The following is a 16,405-nucleotide window of genomic DNA, read 5'->3' as shown; positions in this document are numbered from 1 at the left end:
ATTGGGATCTGTTCATTTTTTCGAAGTTGAAAAATAATTTGTTGATCGATTCCTAATTTAAATTTGTTTAAAATTTAGTTACACAAATGCTTTGAATTAGATGTGAAGTTTATTTATCACTCTTTATTTCCTTTAATCTTTTGTGTTTCTCTTTAGCCATGTTGATAGTAATTTTAAACTTAGAAAATGAAAGCACGCTACAATTAATGTAATAACCAGCAAATATGTAATAAATTTATTGCAAATTTATCGTAAATATCTAGTATGTAATGATTTTCTCTCGTATTTTCAACTTCTTTTTTTAAATAAAAGTAGGGAGTAGGTTTCTTTTTAAGTTTAAGAGTATTATTGAAACAAAATTTTAACGTTTTTTTTTTAATCTTAATTTAATGGAAATGGTATTTTAAAATGTTTTAAAAATATCCTATTGAAAGAAAAACTAATAATTTAAGTGTATTTTCTATTTAGCCTTAAAAAAAAAAAAAATCCCAAATCACTTTCTGTAAAAGTAGAGCAGTTAGAAAAAAAAAAAAAAAAAGACCCACAAACTCGCATCTTAATCAGATTAGTTAACCAATTTTCAAGTTATGCTATGTCTAGTTCGAATAGTTGTTTATATATATATAATATTATATTGATCCAGCATTTTCTTGATTAATCAAACAATAATCTCTCAAATTTTGTTGATTTTTTTTTTTTGCCAATGTCCGTAGACATGGTTCAATTTCATAAGTTCAAAATAAAAAAATTAGCCCATTGATAATCAATTTAGTTAATCTTAGTCACTAAATCCAAATTACACGTTTCATTAATTCTTTAAAGGTATAAATTCGTTTGAAGAACATAGTTCATATATATATATTAATTCTTTAAAGGTATAAATTCGTTTGGAGAACATAGTTCATATATATATATATGTATACATCTTCAATCGATGTTCATATTGGTTTTTTTCGTGTTCTTAAATTTTCAAATTTTGGTTCCAAAATTTTTGAAAATAACTATTTCAATAACTCCTTATATTTTTTTTTTTTTTTTTTTTTTGAGTTCTATTAGATAAGAATATTAGTTAAAAATAATACCAAAAATTTAGTGTTTAAACATACCAAAATATACCTTTTGAAGTAACTCTAGTGTTTTTTTGTCCACACATCCATTGAAGTAATAACTTAGTACTTATTACATGCTAAAGTTTACCGAATAAATAACTAAATAGTTATTTATTGGTTGAAAGTACATAAACTAAAGCTATTAAATCATTTATTCCCTGAAAATATCAAGAGACCAGAAAATGAATAAGAGTTTCTTTATCACATCCAAAGAGTATAAACCAAGCAAAATGGTTTATTGCCAGAATGAATGAGCCGTTTCTGACCGATAGAAAGTGTAATGGCACATTTCTTCAAGCTGACGAATTCTCAAACAATCTGATGTTCAAGAACGTTTGACCATTGTCACTACTAACCATTTACAACAAGCAAACAAGAAGATTCATGTTTTCTTAAAAACAGTCACAAAAAAAGTATTCTTATGGCCTCTAATTGCTTAAGAGAAGGGCTTATTAGATGCAAAACTTCTCCATGGTTCTTGTCTGCACCTCTCAGTGAATCTACACTGAGATAAACTGATTTTGATCCACTTTCATGCCCTGAGCTTTCGGAAAATTGAGCTGCAAATCCAGAGATCTCACAACAAGAAACTCTAAAGAGGGAGGAGCAGTAAAAAGGCGAGTGAATGAAGACCGAGAGCGCCCGGGGTAACCTGGGTTATCCTTGATGAAGGATGGAGCACTGTGAAAGACGTTTAGTGACATCAGTCCATGCTGCAATAAAGAGGCACTCTTGTTAGGTGAGGTTGACCAGATTCCTCTCGTTTTTTTAGGGTAGTTTACTCTACCTGGGAAGTTTTGGAAGTCGGGTTCGATTCCGTTTCCATTTATATCTTTGTGATTTGGGGTAACATACTTCCCAACGGTGACTGCGACACCAGATCGGTCGTGAAGTTCGAAAACAGACTGAATCAAACCCTGTAAATGAAGATGAAGCGAGTATAATTTATGGCAATTCAGACTTTGCTAGTTCAACTAGACAAGTAGAAAAGAAACTCAAAAAACATTCATGCAAGGGAGAATTTGGAAGGAGGTACAAAGAAGTCACATGTAAACATTGCAGCATAGCGAAAAGAAATTTGAAGTTAATATAATAAGAACATACGAAAAAGACTAGCTAAAGCTGAGGTAAATATCTTAAACCTTGCCATAAGTCCTTTCTCCCACAAGAACAGCTCTGCAATTATCATGCAGCGAGGAAGCAACCTGAAATAAGAACAACTCGAGTGAGTAAAATACAAGATCATAAAATGGATTCACATGTTATTCAGTTGATTGAGGCACTCACAATTTCACTTGCACTTGCAGTTTTTTTGTTCACAAGAACCTGCATGAATTGTGGTCGAGAGCATTATAATTAAGTCCATACATCGAAAGTATATGCCAATTAATCAGTGTATATTTTAGTGTAAAACAAGATGTAACTAAGCGTCATCAAACAAATTAGATTTACAATGCTGGAAATGAATGTTCTAAATATCAAATAAGGAGGTTCTGATTCAGCTGTTGTCGAAAACATGAAATTTGAATAAAGCTGACTTTCAAATTTTAATTCAAAGGAATGTCTGCAGCAACTTAACTAACATTTTAAACAAAGAACATGCGTGCTATTTAATTTTTCTTAATGTAGAAAATTAATTAAAACTGTCCATTCAAATAGCTACTTCATCATCCTATTTAGATGCCTGCTTCAGCGAGTTGCATTCTTATTCATCTGTACACATTGAAGAACTAACACTAAACTGCTGGTGTCAGGACAATTATTATGCTTTTCCCCATTTTGTAAAGAATTATTCGTTGTAAACATAGGTAAAATACAATTTTTCTTTCCTCATAATCAAAACAAGCAAGAGGTTCATCGATGAGACCAGCATGGCAGGCAGGATCTATCACATCCATTTTTTACACGTCACCTATTGACATAAATGAACAAAGTGCGATTCCCTCTCTTTATAATCAAAACAGGAATAAGGTTAAGTAACAGATCAGCATGGTGATAAAGATTTATTACACCCATTTTTTTCCAGTTACCCTTCCATATTACTGAGCCATATATAACTTCTAAAATGGGTTCGAACAGAAACAAATTAACCGACATAATAAGATTTAGTTTCATTATATAAGTTAAACACATTAAAAAGAATGATGAATTACCTCTTTTAGAAGCCAACAGTTCTTAACGAACTAAAACTTAATGCAGCTTAAATGAGAAGCCATTCAGTTCTTCATGTACGATTAAAATAAAGAGAGTTCATAAGAAAACATTACATACCACGACTGGAGCTGTAACTAATGGTCCAGTGTCTGCAACAACAGTTTTTTGGTATTGGGGATCTCTTCCAACTGTATAGATCACCTGGACATGTATCAACAAGAAGAAAACACCAAATAAACAATCATATCATCATTTTCAATCGATAGTTAAGGCATCTTCAAAGGTAGTTGAGCAAGTTATCATATCATCATTTTTTTTTTGTAAATCAGAAAAAAGGAGCTTTTAGCGAAGAGTGTCACACCAGGTTTCATATCTTAATCCATTACCTTGAAGATTTTCAAAAAAAGAAATTATTGGACACAAATAGTGTAACAACCCAAGCCCACTGCTAGCAAATATTGTCCGTTTTGTTCCGTTACGTATCGCCGTCAGTCTCACGGTTTTTAAAACGCGTCTACTAGGGAGAGTTTTCTACACCCTTATAAGGAATGTTCGTTCCCCTCTCTAACCGATGTGGGATCACAATCCACCCCTTTTGGAGGCCAGCGTTCTCACTGGCACACCGCCAGGTGTCCAGCTTTAATGCCATTTGTAATTGCCCAAACCCACCGCTAGCAAATATTGTTCAGTTTGGTCCATTATGTATCGCCGTCAGCCTCACGGTTTTTAAGGGCGAGGTTTCCACACCCTTATAAGGAATGTTTCGTTCCCCTCTCCAACCGATGTGGGATCTCACAAATGGTGATTTTTCATTACATAAAAAAATGCTTGAAAGTAAGCTCATTAAGTTATTTTTGTTTTAATACTACTACCAACATCTAAGGCAGAAAGTGATGGATGCAATCAAGCATTAACAAAATGGGTTGGCATAAAATGATCTAGGTTCACTACCCATGTTTCATCAACAGACAAAAAAAAAAAAAAAAAAAAAAAAAAAAAAAAACTTTTCGGGAAAAAAAAACAAACAACAATCTAATTACTTCCAGAGTTTCAAGAATGGGAATGGTCAGAACTAAACCCTAAGAAGCAACAGACTTATATTCTAAACATAGGGAATATTACAAATAAGTTGGGAGAAAGTGAAATAAATTCATATACCGTGCTTCCTTCATTTAGAAATAGCTTTGCAATTTCAATTCCAGCCTGAAATAAGCATCAGTTACAATCGGTAAATTTAATCAACATATATACACACATACAAACACATATGTTACATATATGTTTGTTAAGAAGTTTAAGAGATATACTAGAAGAAAGTCATAATTTTACTTCTACTTGAGAATCCCCAATGAGGAAAATTTTGGCCGGCAGTAGCAGGACATTGTAAAGAAAGGCATGCAAAAGAAGACATTCCTCATTCAAGAGGGAGTGCAGTATTAAACAATAAAATACGTACAAGACCATTTTGAATACCTGTACCAGTCCACCAAGATTATCTCTGAGATCCAAAATGAAATATGAAGCACCCATGGCCTCAAGACGCTTCATTGCTGAAACAATTATGCCTCTATTATTAGCAGAAATCATTCACTTAACAGGTAGTATTGAAACAATTCCAATCTACATAACAACAGAACATAGGTTTACCTTCTGTATATAACACTCATAAAAGAGTGCAATAACTAACTTTCAGAGTGGTCCCCACCTCCACACATTATTGAACTCAAAAAATGAAAGGAAAAAACGAAAATGGACTTTATCTTAGTGATTATTGATTTGTTTTATTCTGTTTTAATAGCTTCAATACAATAACTGATAAATAAAATGGTGGTCCTTAGACTTTCCTTCAGTTTGATTTTCCAAAGTAATGATATATGAGGTACTTTCGTGCTTTGTGTGTTAGGAACTAAAGAGCTTCCATTGAACAGGCTTGATGATGAATCAAATTGATTCTTAAAACAATGCTAAATTAGGGATGAAACTAAAAAAATAAATAAAGAAATGGATTGAAAGAGATGAACTATCATTTAAGCATATCCAATTGCCATGAAAATACATCCGTACCATTTTAACTGTGTAAAATAAAATGAACAAAATCAAAATTCAATGACATAGAACTCAATTCAAATCCGTACAAGTTTCTGCCCTATTTTAAAGGAGCTGAATCCTTATATTAAATCCTAAATTCAATGAGACAGAACTCAATTCCTAAAATGTTACTTGTACAATGAACCTTTTATGCCATTAATTTGTGGGATTATATAAGTTAGAAAGAAACTTTACATATCAAGTGGTTTCATTAATCAGACAATTACCTGTAACCAAGTCCTTTTTAGCCAATGCATTGAATTCCTTTAGGCGAACGTACCCAACAGAAGAGGCAGCATCAATTTGCTCGAGGCGATAAAAGACTGGGGATCGAACAAGAACCTGCCTTTGGACTTGAATACTTTCTTCTGGTCCACAGTTACCGTGTTTGACCTATAAAAAATGCATCCTGGATGATTGAAAGAAAAATAACAAAAAGAAAAAAAAGTTAACAAGGCATTTTATCAAATTGAAACAAATCTACGATAACAACCTTAACAGTCACTTGTGTTTCATTAGGGCCTTGTAGTAATGAAGATACTTCAAATGCTGATTTCCCTCTCGCATCCACTCCATTAACAGCTAAAACTTCATCACCCTGACAGAAGGAGAAAAAAGAACGAATAAAAATTGTTGAAACTGCACAACACTATTTCACAGTAAAAGATCCTGAATTAGAAAGTGATAACAAGGAAAAATAACCACATGAAAAAATCAGAAAGGCTTCTGTTGCAAGATACTAGTTAATTTGATTGTGCCTTTTCTGATGAATCATACATGATGGACCCAGTATCTGAAAGATTGTTTTCAGAACAGTTTTTTAACAGATAATATGGTGGGTTGTAGAGTTTAGTTTATTACGAAGCTAAAATTATTATTTCGAAATTTGTGAATGTAAAATGAAGCATTTCGAGCATTCTAAAGAACAGGTAATCCACAAGCACAAATAAAATTAAAACAAGGGAAAACAAAATTAAAAAAATAGACATCCCAACATGTTCAAGTAAACTTTTTGTTCTAAAACTCTAAAGACAATCTTTAAAAGCAGCTCAGTTTTGAGATAATCAACAGAGATCAGAATCATAGCAATCAAATGTTTTTCTGAAAAGCATAGATTTTAAAAATTGGATCAGCTCTGAACAGTTACCTGTCTAATGCCAGCCAAATGTGCAGGACCATCTAATAAGAGTCCTAGTACCTTTATTTTCATGCCTCCACTATCATCTGGAACTTCCCTAAGGTTTATTCCAATACCAGTCATGTCATACCTCGCCATTTTGGAGAACTTCCAAAAAAGAAACAAAAAAGGAAAAACAGAACATGAATAAGAACTTAAATTTTGACAAATAAGGAACTCGCTTTAACGGCATACAGAACCATCTTTAAGATAGATCTCTCGAATTTGATCACTAATGAGAAGTCCTTGCCATTTTGAGCCTTGATAACCCGATAAATCCCTATTTTAAGGTAAAGTCATCCCTATTTTTTTAGTTAAAGCCACACAATTAAAGTTAGTGGAATGGCCAAATGAAATGGCTTTAGTTGAGTTGCCACTCCTTTCCATTTTTAACATATAATTGTTATTTAAATATGTCAATCGAGCGAGAAACAAATAATCGGTCTTGAGCACAATCTGAAATACGTCTGTCTCTCTTGTGTTTTTCCTATTTTTTCTTCTTCCAACAATCTGCTGTTTTTCCTCCGACAATTTCCTCAGTCAAAAGACATCAGTATTCAACATCGTACAAGGAAGAAAACTCGGCAACTGAAAGGATAAAAGTGAGAAAAATCGTTACCTCAGCAGGGGGAAGAAAACGTGTATAAGGATCGCCCAAGCTTGCCAGCATTCTTCGGATGATATTATGAGCCTTTGACCGAGTTTGAATTGACATATTCATAATGTCTTCTTGCCTTTGCTGAAAGCATCAATATCCGTGCTCATTACTTCAGACTTGCAATGACATTCATTTTTAAGCAGAATTTCAAATAGCATGCACGCATATTTGTAGGAAAATAAGTTCAAATTTATAAATTCCATTACCTTCCATGGATTCCGATCTCTAGCTTACACAAGAACATCAAAAATGATATAGGTAAACATTGTAAATAGCGGAGTATAGTATATACATATAAACTGACACACGATACGCAAATTGAAAAAACTTGCCTAATCAGGAGAGGCGACAGGGGAGTCTATACCTTCCAAGCTTCAGGCGACCAGCGATGGTGACCAGCATCTAGAAAACTATCATTTACAATTTCCCAAGCCTCTTGCACAATATCCTCGTTAGTTACCGGCGGAGACACCGTCTCAGAGTTTCCAAAGTCAGGTAGCTCGTCTTCAACACAAGACGCAGATGAATCGGACGGCGAAGAATCAGCCGATAATGAGAAGATTTCCACAGACGAATAATCCAACGCAACAGATAAGGGGGAATGGAAAAGAAGGCCGAACGAAAGGACTCCGGATAGAGCTCCGATTAGTGTTTTGTCAACCGAGTTGAGGGAATTGCTGGAGCTTTTCTTCTGCAAGCTGAGGAAGCTCAGAAATGGCGGAGGCTTGGGAACCAGAGAGGGGAACTGGAAATGTAAGGAAGAGAAGGATTTGAAGAAGAAGATGACATTCGTCATCTCCTGCAACGCTCTGTTCGTTTCTGAAGAGCTCCGCTTGGATATCAGCGTTCAGTTATTTATTTATTTATTTATTTATTTATTTATACTAAAAATAATAATAATAATAATGTAATACTAATAATAATTATAAATATAAAAAAAACAACATATATAATAATTTAATACTAATAATAATTATAAAAAAAACAATATATATATATATATATATATATATATATATATATATATATATATATAATTTAATACTAATAATAATTATAAAAAATATACTGTTTTTTTATAATTATTATTAGTATTAAATATATATATATATAGATAGATAGATGTATATATATTGCAAATTATCCAACCTAAAATTAACGAATATAACTAATTAATTTATGAAAATTAGTTTTAAAATATTGTTTAAAAAGCTATTAAGTTCGAGATAAACTAATAAAATATTTTAATTTAATTAATATTATGTCTTTAATTGACTATAATAACATGATTTTTTATTTTTTATTTTATGTGAAAATAAATTTGGAAAATTTGTGGATTAAGAGAAATTGACGTTATTTATTTATTTATTATTATTATTTTTTATAATGTGTGGTTTAGAATTTGTACTAAAATCATTTTTATTGTAATATACCTATTAAAGAAAATTAGAAATAAAATGACAATTTTTTTTAATAAATTAATAGCTATTAATTTATAAATGAATAAGTTATTTTGAACACTTTTTCAATAATTATTTTTTAAGAAAATTATTTAGTTAGTTTTATAATTATATTTTTTTTTAATAATGGTAAAAATAAATAAATAATAAATAAACTCAATTTAAAAATTTATAAACCGAGATCACATCTGAATGAATGATCTAGCTGTTAGATTAGGGAATGTAAACATGAATCATGTCGTTTATTTTTAGTTGGACCTAAAACTATGGCCTTGAATTTAAGTTCTTTTTATATGTTCGGGATGTGAATTGATTTCATACACAGTTTTATGTGCATCACTTTCGTATATATAGAATCCAACATGCACATACCTATCTCGTAATCTTTGAGTCTTGTTAAGTACAAATCAATTTTATACACGCCGATCCGACACTAAACACTTTAATGCTAATGAGGTGTCCCCCGAAAGAATCATAGAAAGAAGGGAACGCAAATATATCATTTTTTTTTCTTCTAAGTGTTACTTTTGTATAACTTAGCTTAGCCAAACTAAAATAAGGAAAGTCAATCTATATTGACGGAAAATCATTGAACTGATTTGGAACGGGATCGAATCGAGCCTAAATCAAGTTGAATTAACATATAAACACATGGAATCAATGGTCAACCGATGATAACCGAACCTAACCAGTTTGAAATGCACCGAGCTGGTCAAACCAATAAGAAAAATTGTTGAACCAAAGTGAACCAGAGAGAACCTTAAACAGTAGAAAACTCGAAGAAACTAGGATGTGAGGGCAAACGAACCGTAAATGGCCCTCACCTAGTTGAGCAACTTGCATATGTATATGTGGATGCATATTTAAACTCGGTTGGATTGAAAATTGAAAATTGGGTTGGTTTGTCGGACTATTTTTTTAATTATTTAAAAAAACTATATTTATCATAACTAAAATTCAAATATTAAATATTTACGCTCATAAGTAATATTTTTTTAATTTTTTTAAAAAGTAAAGTAGTTTGTGTTAGACGAACACGACTCTACAATGGTATAATATTGTCGAGTTTTAAGCTTTGCTCTGGGCTTCCCAAAAGGTCTCGTACTTATTTGATTATAAACTCATGACCATTTTCTAAATTAACAAGGTGGGACACTCCGATTGAACCAAATTTTTAATCTTTTGAAACAACAGATTCATTCGAATTGATTCGAATTATCTAACCTAACCCAACCTGAAAGTTTTGATTGATTCGAATTATCGGGTCATAAGAACATAAGAACGAACATAAGAACATTCCTAGATGCTCATCCATTTCGTTTATTTTTTTTTGTTTATCTGCAAAATTGGAGGAGTTTGTTGTTTGTTCAAGCCCGAGCTGCTAGATTTGTCCCCATGGATCATGATTTCTGATCTACGCTCTTAGTGAAGTAGAAGAAACAGGTAATTGGTGGGATTCCTGAAGCTGGCGGTCCGGTTATCAGTTCCGGAGATTCGACGCGTAGCTACAGAAGCATATTATCACTCACTGGGGAAGTCGTTCATCGCTGTTTTCCAGTGCAAATCTCATTCTCGCCTTCATCATTACCTCCTATATACACTGCTTTAGCTTGACGCATCCACTTTCTTCGCCGGTGAGTTCAATTTTTCTTTAATTTTCTTCGACTTCCTTGCATCTAGATCCGCATAACACGCACTTTAGTCGGAGTATAGCTTGCTGGTTGGTTATTGAATGATACGAGTTCTTGACTGTGTAAATATTCTGGACGGAGTAATGAGGGGATTGTGCTTCAAAAATTTACGTAGTTTGATTATCTTGATGGTTGATTCTGCTGGCTGTATGTTCTATTCAGTGTAAGATTAGTGATTTGTGCTGAACCGATTACTGGCAATGATAATTCATGAGAATCTTGATGAATTTAAATTTCAAACGAAAGATTCCATTTGTCTTGTTGGCTTAGATGGGGAACGTTTCTATCTGAATTGCAATTTCACTTGAAATTTCTTTTACTTCCATAATTGCGATCTTAGCTCATTGAGAATATATATATCCAATGTAGCACCAATTCATTCGATCATATTGGTTTTGGGACTAGAAATATGATTTCAACAGGGGAGAATGGGCGGATTTTCTTTTGAGAATTTCATAGGATGCCTCTTGCTATGAAGTTATTGCTTATGTTTTTTTCCATCCCATAACTGTTTGAAAATCTTTTCACTAGTAGAAGTAGTTGTAAGCAAAGCAGATGTTTCGGTTTCGTTCAATGCTCATGGTTCCTCTTATCTATTACCATCAGCATCATCCGAAGTATTGTACTCGTTTTTATGACATTTAGAAAGGGGAAGACAAAAGGATGAGTATTGGAAAGGAGTGCTCCTTTCAAATTTGGTTTATACTATATTACTTTCTCATATTTAAGTTTACAATGCTCTATTCTTACGTTCGTCCTATGTATATTACGACCATGACTTACTCAGCAGTCTGTGTGTCGAGCATGTTCTTGTTTTGCTGCTGATATGTTGTTTCCCTGATCTGCATATCAGGATAGAAATTGAAGTAAATGGATGTCAACCATAGCTCTCGTGGAAATAATGTGGAGAAACCAGAAGCTCATAAACCCTTTAACAAGGATGCAGCACTAGGATATGATCTTTGGACAGATGGGCTTATTTGTGCTTTTGAATTCATTGGAAGACCAAAGAAATCAATCGATTCAAAATCCAGAACCAAGATGCCTGATAAGCAACAACTGAATAGTGAATTTCCGACCACGCGGACACCTACAACTGAACTGAATAACGACAATGTCATTGCACGGGAGAGGAGAAGATTACTAGAACCCACATCCACGGATGATCCAAAGAGCCAATGTGGCCAGTTTTATGAAAGAGAAAGATTTGAGGGCAATAATTGGTTGCCTATAGGATGGGACAGAATATCAGAGCTGGTTCAAACAATACAAGTAGATGCTGAATGGGCCTTAATGTCATGTGATTTCATGGATGAAGAAGATGACCTTACAGTTGCAGATCTTGTAGCACCTTATTGGAAGCGTCCAGCTGGACCTATATGGTGGTGCCATGTCTCTGCAAGCCACCCTTCTGTTGAGGCGTGGCTCAGAACTGCTCACTGGTTGCATCCTGCCATTAGTTTAGCTTTAAGAGATGAAAGTCGACTCATAAGCGACCGCATGAAGCACCTTTTCTATGAGGTGTAAATCTCCCTAGCTTTCATGCTATTTGACTGCTAGTGTATATTGGTAATAAGAAGCATTTTTTACTAACCTCTGTTAATATTAGAACTACAAGAAGAAATTTCATTGTTAATATTAAGTAGCATGAGATACATGACTAGTGTCTAGCTGATTGCATATTAATATATACGTCGTGAAATTGTAATATTTTACACTTGTCTTAGCCATGTCAGTTTGGTACAAATTTCTCTTGCTTTATATAAGCTATTATAAAGCAAGAGAAAATTATCTTTAACAAGAACCCCCATATCATTTCGAACACAAAGCCCTTAGTCTCTTGCAATTTCAAGGTGCAAAACAAAGATCTCTAGGTATGCCATATAAGTTCTCAGGAAAATCTAATCACTTGCTTTTTTGATTTCTAGACAGGTTCCAGTAAGGGTGGCTGGTGGACTGCTATTTGAACTACTTGGACAATCTGCTGGTGATCCATTAAGTGAAGAGGATGACATTCCCATTGTACTTCGATCTTGGCAAGCTCAGAACTTCTTGATAACGTCATTGCATGTTAAAGGACCGGTATCAAACATAAATGTTTTAGGTGTCACAGAAGTTCAGGTTGTTTTTCATGAAAGAAATAATTTATTTTGCCTCTTTGTGAAGGAAAAGTTGGACAATTTTGTTATTTGTTTTTCTGATTTCTTCTTCAACCTCTGGATAGGAGCTTCTGATAACAGGAGGTTATAATGCACCAAGAACGGTGCATGAAGTTATTGCACAACTAACTTGCCGTCTTTCAAGATGGGATGATAGGTAATAACTTTATTTAAAAAGTTAAAACTGCAGTAGCATAGCTCACCCTAAAATAATTATTGTAGATTCAGGGTTAAAATTAATAGGTTAAATTACAAGTTTAGTTCTTAAATTTTGAAGTTTGTGTGTAATGGGTCCCTAAACATTCATAAGTATGTTAAGGTTTCTAAATTTTTTAATCGTTTAATCGTATACCTAGTAAGTTCTTAAACTTTCAATTTTGTGACTTATAGAACTCTTATAAATTTGAATTTTTTTAAAAAGATAATTGATCTAATAGGTATAATTTGAATTTTACATCTAACAGACCCCTAAAATTTTAATTTTGTGTCCAATTGATCTGTGAATTTTAAAAATTCGAAAGTACAACGACTAAGCTTACAAATTAACCAAATTAATACTACTTTGTCATATTGTTTACTATATGACTGGTATATTCCCCTTTCTTATTGAGCCGACATGCACAAGTAATGCTACTATTCTTTCTGTGTATAGTAATAGTTACTATTTGTCTGAAAATAAAATTTCATGTTAGTTTTATGTCAAGAAGTCCAAGGGCTATAGGCTTCTTTCTTCAGTTGATCTAAAATTCTGTAGTCAAATGTTCCAACGTACTATGACTGATGTATGAAATTCCATTATCTTTTTTTCTTACAGGCTATTTAGAAAATACATATTTGGAGCTGCGGATGAGATTGAATTGAAATTTATGGACAGGTTCTTATCTTGCACGCCATCTATTGATTTTTTTTTTATAAGACAATTTCATTGATGAGTGAAATTTACAAGAGGGATGTATAATCCATGATGTTTACAAAAGACCTTCCCAATTTGCAACGAGGGAGGTATAACTGTAGGAAGTAAAAATATTAGACAGTTTACACCAAGATATAGATTGGTAAACAACATTGTTGAAAAGTTTTGTGTAGGTCTGTGTCGTTTCTGCACGCCATCTATTGAAGTGATATCATGTCAGTTTATCTTTTGTATATGCATATTTTTCACGAATACTCTCCTTGATTTTTTCTCCCTAATAAATATAGGAGAAACCATGAAGATATGCATCTTTTTAGTATCATCTTGAATCAAGAAATCAGAAAATTATCAAGACAGGTATGCTGTCTCGTCACTATACTCCATGCTTGTGGAAAAATTTCCCTTGATGTCTGTTGTTCTTCATAGTGTTGTAAATAGTGTTCTAAATAGTATTTTCATTGATTTTCAACCTTCTTTTGTAATTTCATACATCAATAAAATTGTTTATGTTCCGTAAAAAAAAAAAAAGTAATAATAAAAATGGATTCAATCCTTGGTTGGGATTTAATCGGTGGTTTGCCTGCAATGAAAAAACACAATGATGTTTGTGGAACTGTTTCATTTCAGTCTTTTCTTCCTTTCCTTTGTGTGCTTGGGTTTGGAGAGGAACAAGATAATGATAATGATGAAGTTAGTTTAAAATAGAGTTTTGAGGCATTTACTTTCGGGCGAAAATTATTGAATCTGTGATACGAAATAAGGTGTCATTCCCGGAAGTTCCATATCATCTAAAATTCATCTTCCTCTAGTTTTTAGTGACAGTGAATTGTATTATTTTCTTTTCGTTTGAATAAAAGGACGATGGCATTGTTTTGTGCTTGTACGCCTCGGAAGTCGTTCGTAACAAATGTTGGCAATTTCAGGTTATCAGAGTTAAGTGGTCGCTGCATGCAAGAGAGGAGATTATATATGAACTTCTTCAACATCTACGGGGATATGTGGCAAAAAGCTTATTAGAGAGCGTAAGAAAGAGCACGAGGCAAATGATTGAAGAGCAGGAAGCAGTTCGTGATCGTTTATTCACCATTCAAGATGTCATGCAGAGTAACGTTCGTGCATGGTTACAGGTACTTGATTCAATGATATAATTTAACGAGAATCCAAACAAAAAGGATAAGTTAATAAGGATATTTTAGTGGCCATTTGCTATCTAATCTCTTTTCCTTTTAAAAAAAAATTAGATTATACCCAAATGCCTTATTTTCAACGTTTTCAAAATTCATTGCCAAACAGAGGTTTTCAAATTATAAATCCAAGATTCATCTTTCAAATTCTTCAATTATAAGAAATGCAATCTTATGTTCTTCTGTATGCTTGGTTTCAATTCTTCTTATACTTTCCTTTTGGTGGATCATGAAACTGTTGTTTTTGACTGAGCAAATCGGAGTAAATAACGAAGCAAAAGGATGGAAGAAGAAAATAACAGAAAAACACAAGAGAGACAGCATTTCAGATTCGGATATTTAAAGAACAATTATATCCTAAAAATAGAAAGGAGCGGGGAATCCATTAAATCCAATTCATGTACACTCCACAATTAAAGTTAAGTGGCTTTAACCAGAAATCTGAATCACTCCTAACCTAAAAATAGGATTTATCTAACAGAAACCAATGGAGCATTGATCTTAATCTTGGAATTAAGCATGATTGGTTTCACTTTCTTTCTTACAACATTTTTTCAGGACAAAAGCCTCCGAGTGACTCATAACTTGGCGGTTTTTGGTGGCTGTGGGCTTGTTCTTTCCATAATAACCGGGCTGTTCGGAATCAACGTGGACGGGATCCCGGGAGCGGAAGATACACCTTATGCATTTGCATTATTTTCAGGACTCCTATTCTTGTTAGGAATTGGACTGATGGGAGGGGGGCTGGTTTACCTCGGCTTGAAGAAGCCCATGACAGACGAGATGGTTGAAGTCAGGAAGATGGAACTGCAAGAGTTGGTTAAAATGTTTCAGCATGAGGCTGAAACTCATGCTCAGGTACGAAAATCGATAACTCGCAACAATATGCCTCCTACTGCAAGAGATCTTTTCACAGCTGATGCGGATTATGTGCTCATCGAATGAAGATGTCGACTCCGAAAATGCTAGAGATGGAACCTCGGCTTGTTGACAGTGGAATAGATTGTCTAACAACTGCAACTTTCTAACAGTAGAGATGTTCAAGGGCGGGCGGAATTGTTTGCTTGTTTATTGGCTATGAAGAAGAGAATAACAGCCTATGAAAGGTATTGTCTAGTAAAGCATAAATAATTAGCGTATTTGTAAAAGCAGAACAGTACTTGTAAACATTAATAATCAAATATCATCTTGGGGGTCATGTGCCGCACGGAGTTGAGTAGAGATGTCTATTTTAGATGTGAGAATTTTTACTTGGAGAAATCTACCATGAACTGAGATGAGTAGAGATGTTCATTTTTGTCTATTTTACCTGTGGGAATCTCAGATAAATGGGACCGAGAACACCCCGTTTAATATAAATATATTTTCCAACATATATTAAATATATATATTTGTATATTTTTAAAAATTATGTTGTATAATATAATGAAATATATTAATTTATTAAAAAAAAAATTTACCATTTTTTTAATAAAGATTATATTGAAGAATGAAAACTTAAAAATACCTATTTTTTAAAGGAATAATAAACCGAGAAAATTTACCTACGAGAATCAAATCTCTACCAAGATTATAAATAATAGTATTTAGAAACTCCAATTTGCAAAACTTAAAAAGATACAAATACTCTATTATGTTTTAGTTGCCAATCATTGTTAATGAAGTATAGATATAACATGTTTACTAGACAATCTGCTTTACCGAGCGAAAGAATAGTGAAACCCTAATGAAAGAAGTCAGAATGTAAATTAAAATCTATCTTGTTATCATAATTGCTTTAGAGTTCAAGAAGGTTCAGGAGAGAAGCTGTGA

The 16,405-nt window shown here is 33.1% G+C and overlaps 2 protein-coding genes across 3 annotated transcripts; one reads left to right on the top strand and one right to left on the bottom strand.

The window, feature by feature from the left end:
• Positions 1-1,292: 1,292 nt before the first annotated feature.
• On the bottom strand, positions 1,293-8,025 carry LOC111802693 (Peptidase S41 family protein). Of its 2 annotated transcripts, XM_023687152.2 has the most exons (12): positions 7,551-8,025; positions 7,148-7,267; positions 6,499-6,636; positions 5,845-5,949; positions 5,579-5,744; positions 4,737-4,813; positions 4,422-4,466; positions 3,381-3,464; positions 2,397-2,435; positions 2,252-2,314; positions 1,897-2,026; positions 1,293-1,822 (listed from the first exon to the last, which is right to left on the bottom strand). In XM_023687152.2, exons 1-12 carry the CDS (start codon positions 7,980-7,982, stop codon positions 1,767-1,769), a joined length of 1,455 nt encoding a protein of 484 aa, XP_023542920.1. In that variant the 5' UTR covers positions 7,983-8,025; the 3' UTR covers positions 1,293-1,766. The 2 variants fall into 2 exon arrangements, with proteins under 2 accessions (XP_023542920.1, XP_086982954.1); XM_087126828.1 differs by lacking the exon at positions 6,499-6,636.
• A 1,923-nt stretch (positions 8,026-9,948) lies between these two features.
• On the top strand, positions 9,949-15,896 carry LOC111802258 (uncharacterized). Its single transcript, XM_023686558.2, has 8 exons — positions 9,949-10,280; positions 11,191-11,858; positions 12,270-12,458; positions 12,562-12,653; positions 13,311-13,370; positions 13,697-13,766; positions 14,333-14,536; positions 15,152-15,896. Exons 2-8 carry the CDS (start codon positions 11,208-11,210, stop codon positions 15,536-15,538), a joined length of 1,653 nt encoding a protein of 550 aa, XP_023542326.2. The 5' UTR covers positions 9,949-10,280; positions 11,191-11,207; the 3' UTR covers positions 15,539-15,896.
• The last annotated feature ends 509 nt before the right edge of the window (positions 15,897-16,405 follow it).

The sequence above is a fragment of the Cucurbita pepo genome, chromosome 9 (assembly GCF_057944985.1).
Source record: "Cucurbita pepo subsp. pepo isolate OVF chromosome 9, ASM5794498v1, whole genome shotgun sequence".
Taxonomy (NCBI): Eukaryota; Viridiplantae; Streptophyta; class Magnoliopsida; order Cucurbitales; family Cucurbitaceae; genus Cucurbita; species Cucurbita pepo.
The sequence above is the reverse complement of the archived record's forward strand: the minus strand, read 5'-3'. Positions and strand labels throughout refer to the sequence as shown.

Excerpts from the sequence above, each read along its gene's own strand:
- LOC111802258 (XM_023686558.2), top strand. The coding sequence starts at position 11,208 with ATGGATGTCAACCATAGCTCTCGTGGAAATAATGTGGAGAAACCAGAA. Across the intron at positions 12,459-12,561 it reads TAGGTGTCACAGAAGTTCAG|GAGCTTCTGATAACAGGAGG; the intron begins GTTGTTTTTCAT and ends ACCTCTGGATAG. Across the intron at positions 14,537-15,151 it reads ACGTTCGTGCATGGTTACAG|GACAAAAGCCTCCGAGTGAC; the intron begins GTACTTGATTCA and ends ACATTTTTTCAG.
- LOC111802693 (XM_023687152.2), bottom strand. The coding sequence starts at position 7,982 with ATGACGAATGTCATCTTCTTCTTCAAATCCTTCTCTTCCTTACATTTC. Across the intron at positions 4,467-4,736 it reads ATCTTGGTGGACTGGTACAG|GCTGGAATTGAAATTGCAAA; the intron begins GTATTCAAAATG and ends TGCTTATTTCAG. Across the intron at positions 3,465-4,421 it reads TTCTAAATGAAGGAAGCACG|GTGATCTATACAGTTGGAAG; the intron begins GTATATGAATTT and ends ATACATGTCCAG.